This window comes from Condylura cristata, unplaced genomic scaffold (assembly GCF_000260355.1).
Source record: "Condylura cristata isolate star-nosed mole 26May11 unplaced genomic scaffold, ConCri1.0 scaffold00022, whole genome shotgun sequence".
In the NCBI taxonomy this organism is placed as follows: domain Eukaryota; kingdom Metazoa; phylum Chordata; class Mammalia; order Eulipotyphla; family Talpidae; genus Condylura; species Condylura cristata.
Genome location: NW_004567123.1, coordinates 15,303,951 through 15,326,649, shown reverse-complemented (window position 1 = coordinate 15,326,649; position 22,699 = coordinate 15,303,951). Strand labels below are relative to the sequence as shown.

General features: G+C 47.9%; 2 protein-coding genes across 2 annotated transcripts in view; one reads left to right on the top strand and one right to left on the bottom strand.

Annotated features, from left to right (window-relative positions):
• CRLS1 (cardiolipin synthase 1) overlaps positions 1 to 4,285 on the top strand; it is a 19,101-nt gene extending 14,816 nt beyond the window's left edge. Inside the window, exons 7-8 of the mRNA XM_004686944.2 lie at positions 580 to 671; positions 2,212 to 4,285. Of these exons, the coding sequence (XP_004687001.1) occupies positions 580 to 671; positions 2,212 to 2,299 (180 nt within the window). The 3' untranslated portion in view covers positions 2,300 to 4,285. The remainder of the gene's footprint in view (positions 1 to 579; positions 672 to 2,211) is intronic.
• Positions 4,286 to 6,694: 2,409 nt separating this feature from the next.
• LRRN4 (leucine rich repeat neuronal 4) lies at positions 6,695 to 11,600 on the bottom strand. The gene is made up of 4 exons (XM_004686943.1): positions 10,937 to 11,600; positions 9,401 to 9,602; positions 8,693 to 8,827; positions 6,695 to 7,877 (listed from the first exon to the last, which is right to left on the bottom strand). The coding sequence occupies exons 1-4, from the start codon at positions 11,598 to 11,600 to the stop codon at positions 6,695 to 6,697; spliced, it is 2,184 nt and encodes a 727-aa protein (XP_004687000.1).
• Between the last annotated feature and the right edge of the window lie 11,099 nt (positions 11,601 to 22,699).

Sequence of the window (22,699 nt, the reverse complement as noted above, 5' to 3'; positions counted from 1 at the left end):
AAAAAAAAAAAAAGGCAAAGACCTTTGCAACATTGAATTATTATGGAAATTCCAGTGGTGGTACCTTCTGCCGGTCACCGAGTTCTCACTGTAAACGGCAGCTGGGCCAGTCGAGGGGTCAATTAACAGCTAATAACCCTTGTGTGTGAATACAGTCTCTTGAGCAGGGAAAGCCAGTGTCCAGCTGAAGGAAATACCGAGAGGAGCACCTCTGCTCCACCACAGCTTCTGCAGCCAGATGCCGACGATTCCATTGCATTTTTTAAAATAATGAAAATTATCACAACTACTTGCAAGAACAAAGATTTGAAGCACCTGCTCCTTCACCTCTTTAAATCATATTCTACCTAGTGTAACACTCAAATTACTGTTATGGACTAATATGGAGACTAATATGGAGTCAAAAACCCAATAAATATGGGTGTAAGTCCACCTCAGAGAGTCTAATATAAAAGTAACCAATCCTTGCCCCTAACCTGTTAAACCTCTGCTGCCAGGGATGAGGCGAATGAAGGATTAGAACAAAGGGGAGGGGCGCCTTTGTCCTGAGATTGGCGGCTCCTTTCTCTTTTTCTCCAGGTAAACACAGCTGTGCAGTTGATCTTGGTGGCAGCTTCCTTGGCAGCTCCAGTTTTCAATTATGCTGACAGTGTTTATCTTCAGGTGCTGTGGTGAGTTAAATTTGAGTTACTCTCTGCCAGTGACTGACAAAAAGACTTGACAGTCCTAGAACTACTTGGTTTTTAGTCTTTATTGAGCTGTGGACTCTATTTTATGATTGATGCTATTCTTCAGTATCAAGTACAGGATACAGCAATTTGAGGACTTTTCTTGCAGTTCAGAAAGGATGGAGGTATAGATCATGTGTTGGGGAAAGTAACTTCCAGGTGGTCAGGAGAAGGAAAGCCTGCGAGGAGGAAGCAGTGGTTAAGCCATGAGCCCCGTGGGAGGCCAGGGGAGAGCTGTGGGGAGCAGTTGAGGCAGCAGAGAGGGCCCAGCCTACTGCAGGGCCACAGTGGGGGGCACTTGGAGAAAGGAGTTGGATTTAGTTGAGGAGGCTTGTTTATAGCCTTGAAAATGGCCACATCTAAACTGTGAGCCCCAAATACACACACTGATGTGGAAGCACTACATTTTAGTATAGCTTTAACAATACAATGAAAATTTCTTGACTGATGCAGTTTAAGTCAGAAAGTGATTGGTTAAATCTAATTTAAAGAAGCTTTAAAATTAAATGCATGCCAAACATTTAATTTTCTAAGATATACAAGTGTACATTCATTCTGATTCCACTTAATGTCTCCTGATACAAGACTAATGCCTTTTCTTGAGGATAGGCCCATCAGTGAGGTTTTCTTTTCTTGCAAAGACTGTAATACAATCTCTGATTTTCACTTCTTATTTAAAGTGAAATATATACGAATTTAAACACGTGTTCTAAGCAGTCTGAATGTAGGAACCTTTTATATTTTAACCATTTTTTCCCTCCAGTTTTATAATGTTGCCATTGCCTTATTACATTGGACAATATTTTTCATTAACTCTTAGGAATAGCAATTCTTTCCACACTTAGTTGTTTCACATGTTTTGTTTAATTTGGGATCAAACAAAAGTGAGACTTGATGATGCTGTACCTTGACCAGTGACAGCATGGGTGCTTGGATGCACTGAAAAGTAGCCTGTTAGCGGCAGTCACTCAGTAAGCCACGAGAATTTTGTTAGCCTACCAATTCACTTAAGGAATAATCAGTAAAAGAAAATTGAAGTTTACTTTAAATGATTCATAGTAGAATTCTCAGTCTGCAGGAAATAGAGTTCGGTGATCTAAGTAGCAGGGAGGATCACATGGTCTCGTGAGCTAAAACAAAGCCACGTTCCAGCACAGTTCATGGCTGAGCAAGACTGTGGGCTCCGGTTCCTGCTCTGTAAGATGAGGTTGCGGTGAAAGTGAGAACAGAAGCTACTAGAATAATGTCTGGGTAAAAAGCACAGTTTACTGGTAGTATTTTTTTCACTCTCATTAACACGATTATTTGATATTACAATGCAAATGAAGTCTTAAGGAAAGGCCATTGTATTTTGATTCTTGTAGTTAAAATCATATTGGTATAGCCCTTTCTACTTTTTAAAATATCTTTTAAATTTATTCTTTATGGATATTCATAGTTACTGTTTTTTGGATTTGACACTGTTTTCTTTTTTCCATAAAAGGTGTTTTACAGCTTTTACCACAGCTGCATCAGCTTACAGTTATTATCATTATGGTCGGAAAACTGTTCAGGTGATCAAAGGCAGATGAAAGTCACCCGTCATCATCGCAAAGAGCAATATACAGCATCGTGGGCAGCAGAGCCAGTGAAAATCTATAGGCGTTTCCCTGTTGGGGTGTTCAGCTTGAAAAAGGACTTGTCAGAAAAACCATGTCATCAAAATTTAAGTAATATGCATTGAAATAATCTTGATCATGGGCATATGCAGAATTTGCAATGTATTTTTAAATACAAATAAAACTATAATTTAGAGTTTTTTATCTTAGGTTTCTTAATTAACTTATGAGGTACCAATCATAAAAAAAAATCGTCATTTTTACATGTGTTTAAAACAAATCGTGCAGAGAGTTGCCACTGTAAGTAGAATTTAGATTGCTCCCGAAGTACTAAGGAACTTCTGGGTTTAACTATATATCCTATAGCACTTAGTTGTGCATTTTTATATTTGATTTTTAGATGTATGCACCCAGTAATAGTTTGTGTGGTTCATCCGTGGTCATTTAGTGTAATGACAAGAAAGGTAGCTTAGTTGTAGATGATGTAACCTTGTATAGAGATTTGAAATACCTTAATTTTTGAAAATAAATAAGAACAAAAGGTACTGGAGTTCATGTTCGTCTTCCAACCTCTCAGGGGCCTAATAGTTGATGTATCAGAGTAAGTAAAAGAGGTAGTGGGACTAGGAGAGCCTATCATAGACTCTGCCATCCAAGAGGCAGTGACATCGCGCCTGCCCGTTGTGTCTCTGACAGAGCAGTGCTTCTGTGATACTGGAACCTGTACTCATGTAAATAATATGAAACTGTTTATTTTTCAACGATTTTTTTTAAACTTTGGGGTTCTTAAGATGTTAAAAGAATAAAAGCTGGGGAGAAAAGTGTACCCTTGACTTGGGTTGTTTTGTGTAAAATATTGTGGTCCTCAGTTGCTGGGTAAGTCTTATGGTTCATAAAGTCCATTCAGATGTATCGCTTGTACTTAGTGTAAAAATAATTGGTTTGGGGCCATCTGTCCTAAAAGCCCTTCTTTGCATTACATTGTCATGTTTAGGAGAGTGAGAGGTTTAGGGAGAGGGAAGAAGGTAGGGCCGGGGCTGGGCACAGCCTCTAGTTCTTGCTGCGCATGTGCCCCTCAAGCCCAATGTGAAATCCTACAGTGAGGTCATCCAGACACTGCCCGACAAGCTGTGTAAAGTTGAAATGGGGAATCAAGCAAATGCATGCCCCAAAGGGAGGCATCTGTGTCCCCTGAAGCCTGGGTAAGGAGCTGCCTGTCAATGGGAGGGAGGCAGTGAGGCAACAGAGGGTGGTGTCTGGCTGACCCTTCTCCCCTTCTGCGACCTCCTGTATCATTTCAGAGCCTGGGAGGAGGTGAGACTGGAGGTGGAAATCCCCCTGCTGGGATAGGAAGAGAATAGGTAAGAGACACCTGTCTCAGCACTAGGAAAGCCTGAAAACACAAAAATGTTTTTAAAAAGCAGGACTTAAAGTAGTTCTGGGAAAATTAGAATTTTGTGCCTTATTCTGCTTTTTTTTAATGACTTAGTGTTGGTGCTATTTATAGTGACATGGGTTGGACCCATCGTCTTTTTAGTATTAAGATCTGGTTAATACTACTTTTTGCCTCAGTTCTAAGAGAAATGATTGAAATCTCAGGCTTTTGAATATGGAACAATTCCAAAACATATACATGCCACTAATTTATAAAATGTATTGGAACTAGACGTGATTGATGACTACATTGATGCATCTCATTCAAATCATGACAAATTCATTTTGGTACCTCTGTTGTGGCTGACTCATTCTTGATAGTTGAAAAAGACATTGGGACAATTTATATATCTGAGAACTGCATAGAAATTAGTCACATTTTTGGCTTTTTCTTTGCAATTTTTAATCAAACTGGTAAATAGCTTTTAGTCATCTTCATTCGATTCAAAAAGATGTTCAATGGCCCTCCCTGGTGGCGCAGCGGGTTAAAGCACAGCACTGAGAATCTAAAGCCGCTTCAGCATGAGTTCGATTCCCGCCTGCCCCGGAGGAGATCCACATGGCACAGCAGACCTCTCCTGACCCCTCAGCACTGCTCCCCTCAGCAGTGTACTTCGTTGATCTGCCTGTTCTGTTCCCCACTCTGTCTCTGGTGAAGCCTCTCACCGCCCCTGAGCCTCTGGCCTGTACCCCAGTTCTGTATGCACAAATAAATAAATCTTTAAAAAAAAAAAAAAAAAAAAAGATGTTCAAGTTCTAATTTCCCCCCTCCAGTATCTGTGAATGTGACATTTAAAAATAGGGTCTTTGCAGATATAGTCAAGCTAAAATGAGATACTGGATTTGTGTGTCCTAAACAGAAAGCCCAGGTTCTTTATAAGAAGAGGAAATTTTGACATCTAGTAAATTATCAAAGGAAATGAAATCATAGTTTCAGAGATCTGCACTCCCATGTTCATTGAAGCATTATTTAAAAAGTTAAAATGGGGCCCTCCCTGGTGGCACAGCGGGTTAAAGCACTGCACTAAGAAGCTTAAGCCTCTTCCGCATGAGTTCGATCCCCACCTGCCCCGGAGGAGATCCACATGGCACAGCAGACCTCTCCTGACCCCTCAGCACTGCTCCCCTCAGCAGTGTACTTCATAGATCTGCCTGTTCTGCTCCCCACTCTGTCTCTGGTGAATCCTCTCACCCTCCGCATCTCTGGCCTGCTCCCCAGTTCTGTATGAATAAATAAATAAATCTTTAAAAAAAAAAAGTTAAAATGTGGAAATATCCTACGTGTCTCTGTGAGAATGGGTAAATTGTGTGTGGGGGGGTGTGTAATATATTGTGTATACACACAATGGAATATTAATCCATAAAAGGAAAGAAGTCCTTTTACTTGTGACTGGATGAACCTGAGGACATTATACTAGGTGAAATCAGAGAAAAATTATGTATGAACGCATGGGATCTTAAACAGGCTGGTTGCCCCCAGGAGTGGGCTAATGGTTGAAGGGGTCAAGGGTACAAACTTGCATTATAAGATGAGTAAATTCCAGGGATCTGAGAGTGACTACAGATATGAATACTGTGCTGGAAGTTGCTAAGAGAGTAGTTCTAAAGTTCTCAACTCTGCACACAAGCTAACTGACCTGAAGGATGTGTTTAGCAACATTGTGGTCATCATTTCCCAGTATACATATGTATCAGATCATGTTGAACACCTCAGATATACACAGTGTTTATATGTCAGTTATATCTCAATCAAACTAGGGTGAAACGAAAATGAAAACAAAAAGAAATTTGGACACAGAATGCCACAAGACGGTGAAAACACAGAGGAGAGTGAGATATCTGAGCCAGGGACACCCAGGCTTTCTGGCAGCCAGGCGAGGGGCAGTTTCAAGAAGGAACTAAGGTATCCTGCTGTCAACTTGATTGTGCATTTCTGTACTAAACTGTAAGACAATAAATTTGTCATGTAAAGCCACATCGTTTGTGGTAATTTGTCACAGGAGCCACAGGATACTAATAAATACTAATGTAGAAAATTAAAATCTAGAAATAGGGCCTCAGTCATAATTTCATAAAATCACTTTTCTCCCTAAGTTTGTATTAAAGGGAAGTAGTGAAGGGCAAGGCATACCCACACTCAGCTTCATATTAAATGTGTGAAGCACAGATTTTGATGCAATTGGGTGGGAGCAGGGAAATGCTTTGGCTTCAAACTGGAGCCACAGGTTAATCTTTTGTTCTTTTCTCTAAAAAAAAGCCCCTTACTGGGAACTTACACCTCCTTAAGTTTATAGTTCCTTTGTCCACTACAATGCCAGAAGCACTGAATTTTAAAAGGTCAGCCTTGTGTTTCACAAATGTTCCCAGAAGACTCTAGGAACTTTAAGCACATTTGGAGGGTGTGGGATGGGTGCGCACGCAGGGGACAGGATCTTCAAATGGAACCTGGAAAGACCTGGGAAGCACAGCCAGGACTCTTCTTCGTCACCCCCACCCAGTTCTCAGATTTAGAGCCCACTGGATTCCTGAATAATAGGAGCCTCAGTCAAAGCTTGTCTAAGAAATTTCACTTCCAGTGAGGCCAGAGAGGCTAGCTTACGTGATTTCTGTTGTATCCCTTCCTGCTGGGCACATAATTCCCTTTTACAGACTCTGAGGGACACTGACTACTGAAAATCCCAAACAAAACAGCACACTAGAATGCCTGGTGGTATTAGGTGTGGTCTGGCATAGACCCACATGTTTCTGGGAACCAAGAAGTAAAAGAAAATTGTTTCGTGGAATGAGATGCCCAGCTATCAAACACTTCCTTGTGTGTATCAGTGCTGGCTGCACGAAAATCAGAACCCTCCAAAGCTGGCAGGACGGTTTCTAAGCCTCTGGATCTCTGCTCACAGGCAATCAGTTTTCAGTGGAGTTCATCTGCAGGAGAATTCAGGGATTCGAGGGCAAATTCAAGGTCTGGAGCTTTAGCGGGTAGTCAAAGGCTGGGTTTTTGTAGTCCACCAGGTGCGTGTCATAGCGCTGCCGACGAGACCAGGGGCTCCTCCGGCAGAGACAAACAGTCAGCAGCAGTGTGCTGACAAGCAGCAGGCCGCTGGCTGCACACAGCCCCCCGAAGATGAGCACGAAGCTGGGCTTGGTGGTGAAGGTGGCACAGGCTCCGCCCCAACCCTCAGCCCCAGAGGGGCTCAGGCCCGCCCTGTTGGCAGCCAGCACGCACACCAGGTACGTGGTGCCTGGCTCGAGCCCATACAAGGGGTGCTGTCGGGCGGTGGCATAGATGTCCCCCACTACCGACTGGTTCCCCGGCCATCCCGTGGGAGCATAGTGGATCTGGTACCCCTGCACCACTGAGTTGGGGGCACACCAGCTGATCAGCGCTGAGGTGTCTGTGGTTTCCGACACCCCCTGCAGCTTGGGAGGGTCTGGGAGGGTGTCTTCCCTGCTGAGACCAGGACACAGGCACTTGGATCGCCTCTGCAGCTCCCCGCAGGGGGTCTGGAGGTGCTTACAGGGGTGGTAGTCGCAGGGGACACCCTGGGCCAATGCTCCCACCTTCTCCCCCTCCTCCTCCTCCTCCTCCTCACTGGAGTCATCCAGCATCAGGACTGGAATCTCGCCCTGGGTAGGACTCGCGTGCGGAGCCTGCAGAGATGCCCGTGTCCTCTGGCCCAGCTGGGGTGCGCTCACTGGGTTCCGGGAGGCCGGGAAGAGACCGAGGTGTTTGCTGGCCCAGGGGATGGAGGCTGCTGAGACATTAGGTTCCAGGACAAGCAGGTCGACATTTTCCTGGCGTTCTGTCCAGGCTGTGCTTGCCTTGCTGGAAGTTGCTTCCTGGCTGCTGGGGGAGCTCGTGATCAGCTCCCCCACACTGTCAAGTAGCCTCGCAGCTCCAGGGGAAGAATGGACTCTGGCAGGTTGGGAAGTAGAAGCTGCCGCCGCCAGGGCGGTGGGAACCTGGGTATAGGGAGCGTGGGTGGAGCTGACAGAGGGTGAATGAGGGAGGGTGATGCCTGTGTCCAGTGGGCACACACCCGGCAGCTGGGAGAGCCAGAGTGGGGTTGAGAAGGTGGCGCTGGATCCTATAGCTGGTTTGCACTCAGTCTCTGCTGCCCTAGAGGAGAGACCAGCCAGTCAGAAGGGTTCTGCTTTGAGTCCTCCATGCAGACAATCTTTCTTGCCAAGACTTGTTAACACCTTTGCCAAGGCCACTTGGTATCCACTCTGCAGGAAGCACCTCACGGACCCTCAGGGCAACCTATGGAAGAGGCTCCCCACCTCACCCCCATTGGGCAGAAGAAGAAATGAAAACTCAGAAAGAGGAACTACCTACTTAACATACGTGGGGAGAAAATGGCTGAGCCTAAACACCGGAGCAGGGTGAAGGACACTCAAAGGGGACTCTACCAGGGCTCCGTGGGCCCCAGGGGTAAGAGCAGTTTGGAGGAAGACAAAAGCCACCTGCACTGCAGTGGCATAGATCTGAGGAAGTACCTCGCCTCTTTGGAGGCCAAATCTGCTTGTCTATGTAATGGCAGAGAAAAATTAGCTGTTCACTTAGCCCATTTTCCTTACCTACTGGGCCCACAGCGTCTCTACAGTTCCCAGGCTCCCTTGCAATAGGTGTGGCTGCTGGCTGACTGCCTGCCAATGGGCAGGGATTGGAGGTGGCAGGTGCCACCTCTCAACACAGCCCATTCAAAACCTCTCAGGTTGGCTCCTCTCTGGCTCCTCCCCAGCTCTGTGCTGACTGACAGGACTGAGGACTGGGGCTGGAGCCGCCACCACAGAGGTCCTGTAGTGGGTCTGGCCCGACTACTCAACGCCAACCCGCCCTGCCTGTCTATACAAGTAAGACATGAGATGTGAGAACTTCAGCTCCACAGGGCTCACCCTCCCCTCAATTCCTCTGCTTTGTAAATGTGTTACCTGCTTAAGATGGTCTTTGTATCCTTAAAGAGCCAAGACAGTTCACAGCTGCAAGTGAGGGGGTTGCCGAAGAGGTTGATGGATAGCACTTGGGAGGAATGCAGGGTCCAAGGTGGGAAGGAGCTCAAGTTGCAGCTGGAATACATAGAAAATCAATGAAATCTGACTTCTACATTATCTATTCCCACATCATCACAGTGGGGTCATGGGAAAATCATCCTATGCAGGGTTAGAGGATGTTACTTTGGGCAAAACTCTTAATGACTTGGACTTCAGTTTGGTCATTGAGGTAGAGATACACCCCAACTCAGTCAACATCATCACTCACATCACATGCAGACAGCACTCATGCTCGCGGGTCACATCAAAAAGAGTGTGTGAGGGCCTGGGCTGGTCAGCCAAGGAATTTACCTCGCCTTCCTGCCAGGTAAAGCATGGGAAGGCAGGAGATTCACCTGGATTTAAACCAGACAGATCTCAGGGGTTTTCCTACTACCTAGGACAAGGTGGAGTTGCACGGTTATTAGGCTGGATGGGTGCTCTGGGGTCTGCCAAGGAATGAGGATGAGCACCCCTGACAGCCCCCAATAGGACAGGAAGGAACAGTGGGAGGAGAATTAATGTCTGGCTTGTTCTGCAATTACACATATTACATAAAGATGGGCAAAAATCAGCCAGATGATTCAGATGCACCTCAGAAACACTTACTTCTGGAATAGAAGTTGCTGCAGGTGAGGCGTGTCTTGAAAGATGGGCGTGTGGACAGAGGTAAGTGCTGGGGAGTCTTGACAATCGAGCTGCTGCAGTTCAGGGCTCATCTTGAAAATGTCCCCCTCCAGGCTCCTGAGCCTGGGCATCTTCCTCAGGTAGAGAGACGTAAGCTTCGGCAGGTCTCTGATCCACCCTGAAACTGGAACAAGGGAAGCTGCCATCTATCAGAAAGTACAGACCCAGGAGGCCCACGTGGCATTAAGGAAACAGCGAGAGTGACAAGGTGAGTTGGGAAGGTCATTGTTGAGCATGAGCGCAGTTTTCAGCTTTAGGTGTCTCAGAAATGAACCCAGACATGACCTGTCGGTCCTGTTTCCAGCCAGAGTGAGCCAAGGCCAGAGGGGGGAGTTGTGTAGCTCAAGGTCACACAGCGGGGACAGGTCAGAAGACCTGAACCCAGAACGTTGCCTCCAATACCCACTGCCCTGCCCTTTTTTTCACGCTCCACCCAGAAATACCCCAGAGTTCACTCTGAGGCTACCTACTAGCGGGGACTAGGGAAATTTTTCAGGGAGGTAAGGAGAGGAGGAGCAATACTGGGGAGGCCCCCAAACCAGTCCTTCCTCTCTTTCCCTTTCTCTGTCTCTTTTAAACTCTTTGCGGTGGAACACGTGATTACAGGCACATAAAATGTTCTTAAAAAAATAATAAAGCCAGGCCCTACCTGGTGGCGCAGCGGGTTAAAACACAGAACTGAGAATCTAAAGCCGCTTCCGCATGAGTTCGATCCCCGCAGGCCCAGAGGTGACCACATGGTGTGGCAGACCTCTCCTGACCCGCCCGCTGCTCCCCTCAGCAGTGTACTTAGTCAGCCTGATCTGCTCCCCACTCTGGCTCTGGTGAAGCCTCTCACCGCCCCTGAGCCTCTGGCCTGTACCCCAGTTCTGTACGTACAAATAAATAAATCTTTAAAAATAATAATAATAATAATAAAGCCGACCTTGTGAATCAGAACCAGAAGCACCAAGTATGGGGAAGTATAATTCTCATCTAGTTTCTTATTTGAATGATTCAACATCTTCAGAAACAATTTTAGCTAAAGAAGTAGCAAAATCTGAATTCGCCCTCTGAGAATCAGTTGCTTCCCACCATGTTTGGTGCTAAGTCCAAACCAGCCCCCGGGCGGTGCATCCACTTCCCTATTCCTTAGCTTAGCAGCTGTGCTGGGAAGCAGTGCAACAGCGGGGTGGCGTGGGCTCAGGACCCAGATTGCCAGGATTTGGATTTGGGGGCACCGTCACGGAACTGTGAGACCGCGCCTAATCGGTCACCCATGTCCCTTCATTTCCACAACGGAGATACTAGTGGCTCCCACCTCTTGGGACTCAAGGAGTTACCCCTGTGTGGAGCAGGCTTAGCTCAGGTGGAATTATGCTGCTCAGCAGTGTGAACGAAGCACGGGATCACCACCCAGCCACGCTCGTGGCCCTCCCGGAGCGCGCGGGCCCTGCCAACCCCCGCGCGGGGACTCACCCTGCGTGAGGAAAGTGCTGCTCAGGTCCAGGACCTCGAGCTGGGCCAGGGGCGCGCCGCCAGCTCCTGTGAAGGCCGCGTCCGCGATGCCCGCTTGGGCGCCGAGGCCCAGCGCGGTGGAGGAGAGGTTGAGAAGCTGAAGCTCCGGGAAGCAGGAGAAGGCCCCGGGCTGCAGCCCCTGCAGCGGGTTCCCCGTGAGCGTCAGCACGCGGAGGCGGCTCCGCTCCGGCCCGGCGCACTGCGGCAGGGCTGTCAGCTGGTTGTAGCTGAGATCCAGGGTGTGCAGCCCCGCGGGCCCGCCGGGGCCCCAGTGCAGCGAGGCGATGTGATTGTGGCGCAGCGTCAGCACCTGCAGCTCCGGCAGGCGGCCGAGCTCCTGCGCGCTCAGGGCGCGGAGCAGGTTGTGGCTGCCGTCGAGGCTGCGCAGCGAACGCGGTAGGCAGCTGGGCAGGCGCTCCAGACTGCGGTTGATGGGACTGAAGACCTCGGTTCCTGCGGCCAGGAGCCCCTCGCAGGGCGCCATCGTGGTGTTGCTGGGCCCGCTCGGCCAGGGGCCTTGCTGAATGAGTCTGAAGATCGGGGCCTTCTCCAGGAGGAGCCCTGCGCGGCTCCGGCGCAGCGCCCTAGGCAGCATTAGCAGCGACAACAGCAGGACCCACCTCATGGCCTGAGTCCGGGCAGAGAACAGCGACAGCCAGTTGAATTCAGCAGAAACACAGAACGAAGTAGGTGAATATGGCCCCCTAACCCGGGCTTTGAAGGGGAGAGTAGGCCTGGAAAGTCCCAGAAGGGTTGGGGACTGGTCTCCCTGACATCTTCCCAACCAGCCCCTCCCCCCCAGCCAGGTTTCTGCCCTTCTTCCTCCCAGCACCCCCTTCCCTGTAATTCTAATGCTAATGTAGATTAGCACCCACAGGTCAGCATCTGGCCCTAAACCTCCCAGGAACTCCCAGTACTTGTCCCCATGACCTGAATTTCCAGAGGGAAGGAGCCTCCCCCTTTGTCTTGTAAACTCTCTCCAGGTGCACAGACATTGCTCCATAAATGTCTATCAAAAATCAGCCCAGGAATGAGCTAAACCCAGAGGGAATTCTACTGCAATATAAATAAGGGACTTAACGATATCGTGAGTTCCAAAGAAACACAATTGCTCCAACTTTTCCCCTTAGAACTAACTGCTGAGCTGTGCTTGGGTCCTGGTTGTATGTGACTTGACTCGCAGGTCAGATTTTAAGAAGTTTTAAAGCAGGTGTATTGGGGGCGGAGGTGCACTCAGGGCTACCTTTAGGAATGAAAAGAGCCCCAGGCAGCATGAAACTTGGGGACTTAGAGTTCCTGGTGCCACCTTGGGCCAACAAAAACCAGGGCTCGCGAGGTCAGCCTTGCCCAGAAGGCCTGTATGCAATTTCTGGAGTATCCGAGTTGCAAGGCCCAGCTGGGAGCTCAGGAAGCTGTGAGCCACAGTTGTGGGTTGGCTTGGGGTTAGTGTTTGCCATCCCCCTATTTCCAAAGGTGTGCGATCCATTCTCTGCCAACTCCTGTCTGAGCATCCATCCAGGCCCCAGGGGAAGGCTGCCCTTGGCTAAGTAGAGGTCAAGGCTTTGTAAAAGTTCCCAGAGACCTGAGATCAGGAATCCATGGTAATTCATGCTCACCTGAAAGCTCTTCTGGAGCCGGTGCCCCTGGATGGCCTTTGCCGTCCTCAATCTTGGCTTGTAGATTCCAGGACTCAGTGATTTAGCAGCTCAACTCTGAATTCCAGAGGGAGGTCTGCTTTCCAGATGCCTCTGCCCCCAGCCTCACTCCCTGAGCTATTGCACAGCCCCTGCAGCCCCTCCTTCCAGCAGAGACATTGTGGTCTGCAGCCAATACCCACTCTGGGCCAGGGCCTGGGCGTGCCCCTCTTCAGGCCTGGCACCTCCTCCTTCCCTCCCCCATCTTCATCTCTCCTCTCAGCACCTTTCCTGTTGGAGAAGGGGGGGGGGAGAAGAGGGGGAGGCCACGCTCCCAGGCCAAGATGAACACTGAGGGCTAAGGAAGGCAGATGAGTTGCACCATCATCTCCCAGGAATCTGGTCTTCATGCCAGGTGGCTCCTGTCTATGGGGATGGTTGAGGGCAGAATGAAGGGGGAGGTTCCCTTCCCCAGAGGAGGGAGATTCCCTAATGGGTGATAAGGCTTGCAGAGACTTACAGGGAAAAGTGGCTAGAGAGAAGTCTGGGATCAGGGGCTAATCTCAAACCAGATCCAAGAGTTTTCAGGAAGGGTGGTGATTTCGGTTTTCCTTGGACCCTGTTTGGTGACAGTATGAATGTTCATGTCTCCTAAGTCATGGCAGTAAAGAGGACAGAAATGCAGAAGGAGCATCCCTTTCTCCTGGCCACGGTGACCGATCCAGTAATCCAGAACTCCAGTCTCCCTGAAGCTGTGGGGATGCTGAGTGGGTTTTATTTGGAGCAGACAGTGCCCTTCCCCATGGAGTTCCAAATTTGGTCATCTGCTGTGAGGCCTTTGATTCATGCCACACAACCCTGCCTCTACTCAGCCTGGCCTGTGTTCTGCGGCTCAGGGACGACTCATCCCAGCGTGTGATATAGGCCCTGACACCAGAAATGCATGGATCTCTCCTCCTGCCAGCCCTTATCTGGACAGTCTCAAGGAATCCCAGGATGCCCCAGAAGGCGCAGCTTGGATTTATTGGATAATTAGAACTCTCAGGGTGTTCTCCTTGGAAGTCTTCTGCACACAAAGCCACGAATCTTTTCTTTCAGCCTAAGTGCCACCCCACACTTTACTGTCCAGGACCCTTCTTCAATCTGCCTCAGGCAGAAGTGGGGAGAGGCCTGTCAACACCCAGGGGCCCCCAAGTCTAGAGAGGAAGAAGTCCTGGGAAAGAAAAGAAAGTGAGAGAAGTGGCTGCTGGGACCAAGTATGTGTCACCAGTGCCACACCCCACACACTCCATACCACATATCCCACACACTCCACAACACACACTCCATGCCACACCCCACATACTCCACATGATACACACCGTACCACATATACCACATGGCACACACCACACATACCACACCACACAACACACACTGCGCACACTACACCACACAACACAACACACATACCACACACTCTACATGACACACACCATAACACATACAATACACACACCACACAACACACACCATACCACTTACAACACACACAGCACACAGCACAAAGCACACATACCACACTACATACCGCACCACACAATACACACCACACACCACATACCACACAACACCACACACACCACACCATACCAAATGCAGTACCACATTCACCCCTTTGTTCACCCAAAGGACTCCCTTAACTTGCGTGCTATGCCTCTGACCACCTTGCTCTCCTCTTCCATAGTATGAGTCCCCTCAAAAGTTGAGTCTAGATGGGGACTTGAGCTCAGGTACCTTTTGTGGGAGGTGAGCAAGAAGCAGGGAGAGTGAGATGGGGAAGGGGAGGTGGTGAAGATCTGTTAAGGAGCAGGTCACTAACCCCATGGGGACTCTCTGAGAGATTATGTGGAGCATCCCTCGGGATTGTCCCATCAGTGGTGAGGAAGTGGGGTTATTTACCTCCTCCCACCCCCAGCTTCTGCTTCCTATTGGCTCAAGAGTTCTTTCTGTAGTTTCATTGGTTGGCACACCTTGCTTGCCCTGAGGTGGACTGAGCCCTTCCAGGGAGGGCTCCGAGGGATTAGGTCGGCACTGACAGCATCTGCTACAGCACCCTTCAACATTTTGCCCAAAGGGATCCTCCACTGGTGTTCTGTCCCCGGCATCCTGGGCTAGCGGATGTGGCTGTCCCTGAACTTATGACAAGTCCCTGAGGACGGGGCCATGGTAGCCCAGCTGCCCAAAGCAGAGTTGCATCCAGGACAAACATGCAAAGAATGAACAGGCAAGAGTATTTGGCAAGTCACAATGTCCTCCACAGGCCCAGAGAGGACGAGGCAGGACTTATAACACTGAACATTCCTGCAGTTCTGGCAGCATCAGCCTGACGAGGACTCAGGTGAGGGGTGAGTTGGGTCTGGCCTGGTGGGCGGATGCAAATTAAGTCAGAAAAGTTGCCCATCCTAATTCCCAACACACTCATGGATCTTTGGGAGAAAGATCTCCTGGAAAAGGAGCACAGGTTAGAGTAATAATAAACCCAGAGCCTGCAGGGGAGGAAAAAAAGAGCCGGGAATTGCACACTTGGCCTCACAGTTTTTCTGAAATTAGGTCAAAATCAGTGTCATAGATTCTTGGTCTTAGAAGTGACTTTTTGTTCCGCCCCTTCCTGTCCATTTCAGAGGTCTTGTCCGAGGTCACATAGGAGTCCCCGTTACCAGTGAGGAGGAAGGTCAACCAATTCCCACTAGTCTGTTCATAGGCTTATTGACATAGTTCACCAGTCACCCCTGCCTTGGCATTAGTGAGCCTCATTATGCTCCACTCAACAAGACCACCAGGCATGGTTTCTAAGGGTTCCAACCGCCTGCTATCTCCACCCCAACCCCAGAACTCAGGGAAATTATACCCCCAATACAGGTTGCTCCGGATACCCAGAGCTGGTGCTTTTCAAAGTGTCCTGTCAGACTCCATTCACAGCTATGACAAAGAGGGGTGGAGAGAGGGGGCTGGCCCAGGTGACAGGTAATGGTGTAGCCAGCTGTCTCTGCCCTTGCTCTGCTGAGGACTCTTCCCCACATGCTGGGAGCAGAATGTACAAGATGGAAGGCTGCATTCTTCTCTGACACCAGAGATAAGCTGGGGGGATGGAGGGTGGTGGTGGGAGGAGGCAGTACCAGGCTGTCTGGTCTCTGGGCGGCCAGCTCACACAGAATGGTATGCAGAGAAGAGGCTTTCAAGTGGCGACCGACATAACTTTGTGGGCTGGCCTCCGCTGACGTGGCTGGCCTGCGTGAGGCAGTGATCTTGAGAGGATAAAGTATGGTGGGTTGCGATTCTTGTTTGTTTTCCTATAGAGGTGTCACTCCTTTCAGCACAAGGCTTTGTAGAATTTTAAAAAATACCATCTGAGATTCTTTAAATATCTGTAGCGGAAAAGATTCAAGCTGAAATGAGAGGTCAGATTCATCTGCCATTCTATTTTGCCCGTGGCTGTAAGACAATGACAGGCTATGGGCTCTTTTTATCTCCACATTTTGGAATTCCCCACAGCCCAAACCAGTGCCTGTCTGACAAAGACTTAGGCAGGGACACAGAATACTGGGTTTGCACGTCAACTTTGCTGCTCTTTTAGTGGGTACAAGGTCTGTGTTCTTAAGTTTCTGTCTCATAGTTTTCATCTGTAAAGTGAATGAATTGGTTCAGGTTTAGCAGTTTGGCTCACAGAGCCTGAGAATATGCCAGTAAATGCCTCAGGTGCCGAGGACTTGGAGATGAAGAGGCATGGATTCTACCCTTGCGCAGTCCCCAGCCTAGAAGCTTTGAAACGACAGTTAGACTCGGCCCTGGGAATACTGTCATCCCCCCAAAAGCTGAACTGTGAGTTCTGTTAAGCTGGGGAACGTTGCCAGCTCGCTCACCACTGTATTCCAGTGTCTAGCAATTGCCCACACATAATACACGTTCAGGAAATGTGTGTTGATTGAATGAGGGTCTATTTTATTTACTATACCTTTCTCCTGTTTCTTTTTTTTTTCCTATTTATTTTTATCTATTTACTCTTTACATCATTCTTCATTTTGTCCATTGTTCATCTAGATCAAGTCTCCATGGATTTCCCCCCTCTCTCCTCTTTCTAATCAGCTATATTTCGTTACTGAGAAAACAGAAAAAGTCAGGATTTGCCTACGTTATCTATTTAGATTTTTAATCTGTTAAGAGAGAACTCTTCCAAAAGCAGAAGTGTGTGAGTTGCACAGACAAGCCGATGACTTGGAATCCCATGGAGCTTGAATGCTCTTTACCAACCATTACTTCGGTCACTTGCATACACTATTCAGTTATAGTTTGTTGAAAAGATGTAGCCTATCCAATATGCATCAGTCACCATAGAAACACAAATTAAACTACAATGAGATGCTACTCTGCACCTATCAGAATTCCCCAAACAGAAGAGACTGGCAGTACCAAGTGTAGGGAAGGATGTGGAACAAACTTTGGGTGGAGCTATCAAAAGGTACAACTACTTTGGAAAACTGTTTCTGTGAATGCTGAGCGTACATCCACCTCATGACTTAGTAATTGCACTTCTGGGTTTGCAAAATGAGTTTATATATCCAGCCAAAGAATATTTTTAATAACTTTATTCATAAAAGTCCCTCATGGGAAGTAACCCAGAAGGCTATACATAAGACAATGGATACATAAATTATGGTATCATCATACAGTGACTGCATAGTCATAAAACACAATGAATCATGACATGCTCAATAACCCAGCTGAATCTCACAAGCATTGTGTGGAACAGTAGAAGCCAGATATGAGGTGGTTGAAAAACAGGCAAAACCAGTCAGTCACAACAGTGGTCAGAAGAGTGGCTATCTCTGAAGAGTACCCCAGGGGGCCAGAGTGGGCAAATGTATGGAGGTGTGGTGAGGCAAGGTATGGTGGGGGAATGGTGTGGTAAGAGACTAGCTGGAGTCATGCAGGAGGAGTCTAGGGAAAAGAGATTGGAAAGGCTATTTGGGGCATTCCAGAAGAGGTCCTATGGTACAGTCATAGAGCTATTTATCATCACACATTTCAGATTCTCTCTTTAGTCACTTAGCAAGGTTGTACTTCCTGGCCTTTGTGGTTGAGTATGGTCATTTCCCAATGTTTTGTTCTGGCCAATGAGTTATGGTAGGAAGTAATATGCATCACTTCCAGACATAGCATTTAATTGTTGGTGTGAGAACCTCCAGGGATGGCTCTATTTCTCTGGCAGTTGGCACTGTTTGGGGGTAGTGGCTGCTCTATCAGCCTGGGTCCCTAGAAAGCCAGAGCTCCCCTGAGGCTAAGTATGATAAGTGAAACTCATGGTCATTTGTTACGGCAGCATAGTCTTGTCTATTTGGATGGATACAGGCTGTGGACAGGTTTATCTGATCACTCATTCATGCATTCATTTGTTCAGCATAGTGAACATCTGCTCTATACTAGTTGCTGTTCTAAATGGGTGCAGTAGACATAATCCCTCCTCTGAAGGAACACTAGTTTTGTATTGGAATATAGGCAATAAGCAAATAAACTAGTAAGCTCATTATAACTTGTGGAAAGAATTTTTTTTTAAAGATTTATTTATTTATTCGTACAGGCCAGAGATGAGGAGGGTGAGAGGATTCACCAGAGACAGAGTGGGGTACAGAACAGGCAGATCGACGAAGTACACTGCTGAGGGGAGCAGTGGTCAGGAGAGGTCTGCCTCACCATGTGGATCTCCTCTGGGGCAGGTGGGGATCGAACTCATGCGGAAGTGGTTTAAGCTTCTTTGTGCTGTGCTTTAACCCACTGTGCCACCAGGGAGGGCCCACTTGCGGAAAGAATTTTAAAGAAAACAAACAGGGTGATGTGATAGCAAGGAATGGGGGGGGCAGTTGGAGTGAAGATTAAGAAGAGCTGCCTCATCCTCATAGACCTGCCATGCAAAGGATGATGGAAGTAGTATTCTAGGGAATTCTCATGGCCTTTTGCAGGTGCAAAGATTTGAAGGCAAAAAAGAGTTGGCTGTGTTTGAGTCACAGAAATCAGGGGACTGTGATGGGGGGAGAGGTAGACCGGGGTGCTATCACTTGAATGAGGGATGCATAGCCTGCCTACCTCTTGGAAGGTCACTCTAGTGCTCTGTCCATTGCAGGTAGGAGCAAAGCTGAACTGTTAGGCTAGGAGGGTGTTGAATGTATCCAAGAACGAGGTGATAATGCTGGCCTGAGAGTCATGACACTAAAAGCAGAGAAAGGAACACAAATTTGAAAAATAAGTTTTGGAAGTCAAATTCACAGGATTTGCTAATAGATTGGTAGGTGTGATAGCTTCAAAGGTCCCCAAAGATATCCATGTCTTAATTTCTGGAAACTGGATTATCCCAGATTATCCAGCTAGACCTTAATGTCATCACAAATGTCTTTGTAGATGAAGGCAGCTGGGGGTTTATTACAGAGCCCATATCATGGAGACTGAAGGAAGCCATTACTCTGCCAGCAGGCTTTGAAGCTAGAGGAAGGGGTGGAGAGGGAATGCAAGGAATGCAGTTTTAGTAGCTGAAAAAGGCAAGGAAATGGATTCTCCCTGAAGACCTCCTGGGATGTGGTTGCTGACATGGATTTTGGTTCAGTGAAAATGATTTCAGAATTTGCACCTCAGGAACTCTAAGAGCATAAACATATGCTGCTTTTATTGGATAAAATATACACCATTTCCCCCATGTGTTCAGTATACAATTTAGTGGCACTGAAAACATTCACAATGTTATCTCACCACCCCCACTGGTGCCTAAAACATTTTCATTGCCCACAACAAATAATCTCTCCCCATTAAACAGTAACACCCAACCCCCTCTCTCTACAATTGCCTGGTAACCTCATTCTACTGTTTTTTTTTTTCAAGATTTATTTATTTATTCATACAGAACTGGGGTACAAGCCAGAGGTGCAGGTGCAGTGAGAGGATTCACCAGAGACAGTGGGGAGCAGAACAGACCAACAGACGAAGTACACTGCTGAGGGGAGCAGCAGGCAGGTCAGGAGAGGTCTGCCGTGCCACGTGGGTCACCTTCTGGGCCGGGGATTGATCTCGCACTGAAGCAGCTGAGGCTAGCTTGCAGTGCTGCATCCTAACCCATTGAGCCTCCAGGGAGGGCCCTCATTCTACTTTCTATCTCTATGTTTGTCTAATCTGGAACTTTCTATTAGTGGGTCATACAATATTTGCCTTCTCTGTGTGGCTCATTCAACAAGCAGATGGTTTTGAAGGTCCTTCATGTTGTAGCACAGCAGCCACAGGCACCTACTCCATGTGGATAAGAGAAAGAAGGTGTCAAGGATGATTCCTAGGCTCTTGGGCCTGGGGAACTACAGGGATTGAAAAGCCATTTACATTGGAGAACACGAAGGGAGCAGCAGTTTGGGGGTGAGAATGCCATAAGCTGTGTTTGGGACTGTACTAGGTTTGAGATGATGTTTGACCTCAAAGGAGATAGTGAGGGGATAATCCGATGACCAAGACTGGAATTTCCAGAAGGAGTCAGAGCTGGAGAGTGGATATGTGGGAGGTATCCCCATATTGATGGTGCTTCAGGCCAGTAGGCTGGTTGGGGCCACACAGAGAAAGGGTGGAGGGAGAGAAGAGGTCTATCCCAACATCTCATAATGGAGCAGAGAAGGAGTCAGCTTACCTGACTGAGAAGCACCCAGGAAGGAGAAAACTCAGCAAAGTTTTTGGAATCATGAAAGTTGAGGAGGCCAGTGTTTCACTGAGGAGGACCTTGCTAGGTTTTGAGGGACGGGAAAAGGAGGACATTTATGACCTAGACAAGAGCAGAGTTAAGTGGGGGCAGGGCTTCTGTGGGAGGAACAGAGGCCAGAGAGAAGTGAGTTCGAGACCTGAGGAAGGGTGTATTGCTCCCTTTAACTCTGGAGCAGCTTTGCAATGACAGAACAGGAAAATGGGGCAAGGAATAATTCACAACCTTAAGGTGGGAGACATTGTCACAGTTCTCTATAGCTGCTTACAATGTACCCCATATTTATGGGCTTAAAGCAACAGTCTTTTTTTTCTTTAAAGATTTATTTGTTTATGCATATAGAATTGAGGTACAGGCCAGAGGTGCAGGGGTGGTGAAAGGATTCACCAGAGACAGAGTGGGGAGTAGAACAGGCTGACTGACGAAGTACACTGCTGAGGGGAGCAGCAGGCAGGTCAGGAGAGGTCTGCCGCACCATGTGGGTCACCTCCGGGGCAGGGATCAAACTCATACTGAAGTGGCTTTAGCTTCTTAGTGCTGTGCTTTAACCCACTGCGCCACCAGGGATTACCCTCAACAGTCTATTTAATTCTATGAATTTTGGGGTCAGGAATTTAGTAAGAGCTTGGTTGAATTATTCTTTTGCTCCACAGAGCATCGACTAGGGACACTGGTCATATTCAACTGGTGAGTGGGTTGGCATAGAGGGCTCAAGATGGCTCCATCCCTATGTCTGGCACCTCAGTGGGGTGGCTAGAAGACTGGGATCCTCTGGGAATATCAACTGGAGTGCCTAATTGTGGCTTCTATTTTCTTGCATGGTGGTCTCAGGGGCTCAAGAGAAAGAGTCTTGGGGACAAAACAGAAGCTGTGGTAGCCCACATTCAGAGTTCACACAGTATCACTTCTGCTATACTCTATTGATCAATTTGTCATAAGTCCACCCAGACTTAGGGGGCAGATGTCTCCCTCTTAACTGGGTGAGAGTCAAAGAACTAGTGGCCATGATTTGAAATTCCTGTAGATACAAGTCATGTTTTCTGACTGAATGAGAATGCACCAGGCCATAGGGAGAGATGAAAGATGCTGAACAGAGAAGAGGAAACTGAGAATCAAGTCCCGTAGTGCTCCTGTACAGGACACCAAATCTGTTACAGGACAGGGGGAGAGGGGTACCCTGAAGCCCCAAATCTGCCTGCTCTAAGTGGGTTCTGCCATCAGCCGCGTCAAGACAAAACATACCAAACTTTAATGAAAAGGGAATTTAATACAGTAAATATACAATACGGAACACAAAGAATGTAACTTCTAAATCAAACATCTGAAGTTACCCATCCCCTTGTGGGCAAAAGTCCACCCAAAAGGGATTGACCCAAAGCAAGGCCTGAAAGCCCGCCACTAGACTAAAGCACCTTCTGGCTGGGACCCATGGAAAAGGGTCAGAAAGGGCCAGACAAATCTGGGAGCAAAAGAGCAAAATCAAAGTCAATATAAACACTGCCATAGTCACCTCCCTACAGGTCTCTCACCCACATCTGCCTTAGCCAGTCCAGGGTCAGGAAACAAGCCCGGTTTCTCTTCATCACATGCTTGCTGCTCCATGTGGCTTCCTCAGGTCTCCTCCTTGTTCTCCATCCAGCTTCCTTCTCTTCTCTCTTGATTCCTTCTCTTCTCTCCTTTTTCCTCTCCTCGGCTCCACCCTCCTTCTGGGTGGGGCAGGGAACCTGGAACTTCCCCTTTTCCTAGGGACCCCCCTGTTACAGTCCCAAGGGGGCAGCACTCTGAAGGCTGGAGACTGGGTCCTTCCCACTGGCCAGGAGGAAAGATAGATACTCTGAGGACGGAGCACGAGGCAACACTGTCCCCATCTGATGACTTCATTCTGTTTAGTAATGTACAGTGAGCTCATCAGCTGAGGGTGGCTTTGAAGGGATTTGAGGAGAGATGAAGGTATGATATCAGAGAGTTAGAGCATTATTATTATTATTTTAACAGTGATGGCTTTCTATCCCTGCTGGAAATAACATAGATTATAAGTACATGATATTTAATCTTCAATAAATACTGATAAAATCACTTTATTGGTGACCATTAATTATGCCCAGGATTTATGGGACCTATGACAGCTACACCCAATTTTAGAAGTTGCTGCCCAATTCTGGCTCCCTACACTCCTTTCAGGTGGGAGGTGCCATTTTATTGATGGGGGAACTGGGATTCATTTCATAAAGTAAGTGTCAGGGAGAACCCAGGAGTAAGTAGAACTCTGATACTTGCTTTCTTGGGGGGAAGATTGCGAACGTGGAAAATAACTGCTAGTTTCACTTG

Bases quoted from the DNA above. Each gene is read 5' to 3' on its own strand.
- LRRN4 (XM_004686943.1), bottom strand. From the start codon at position 11,600: ATGAGGTGGGTCCTGCTGTTGTCGCTGCTAATGCTGCCTAGGGCGCTG. The intron at 8,828-9,400 runs GTAAGTGTTTCT...TATGTATTCCAG, and splicing joins CAGCAACTTCTATTCCAGAA to CTGCAACTTGAGCTCCTTCC. The intron at 7,878-8,692 runs GTAACACATTTA...TCTCTCCTCTAG, and splicing joins ACAAAGACCATCTTAAGCAG to GGCAGCAGAGACTGAGTGCA.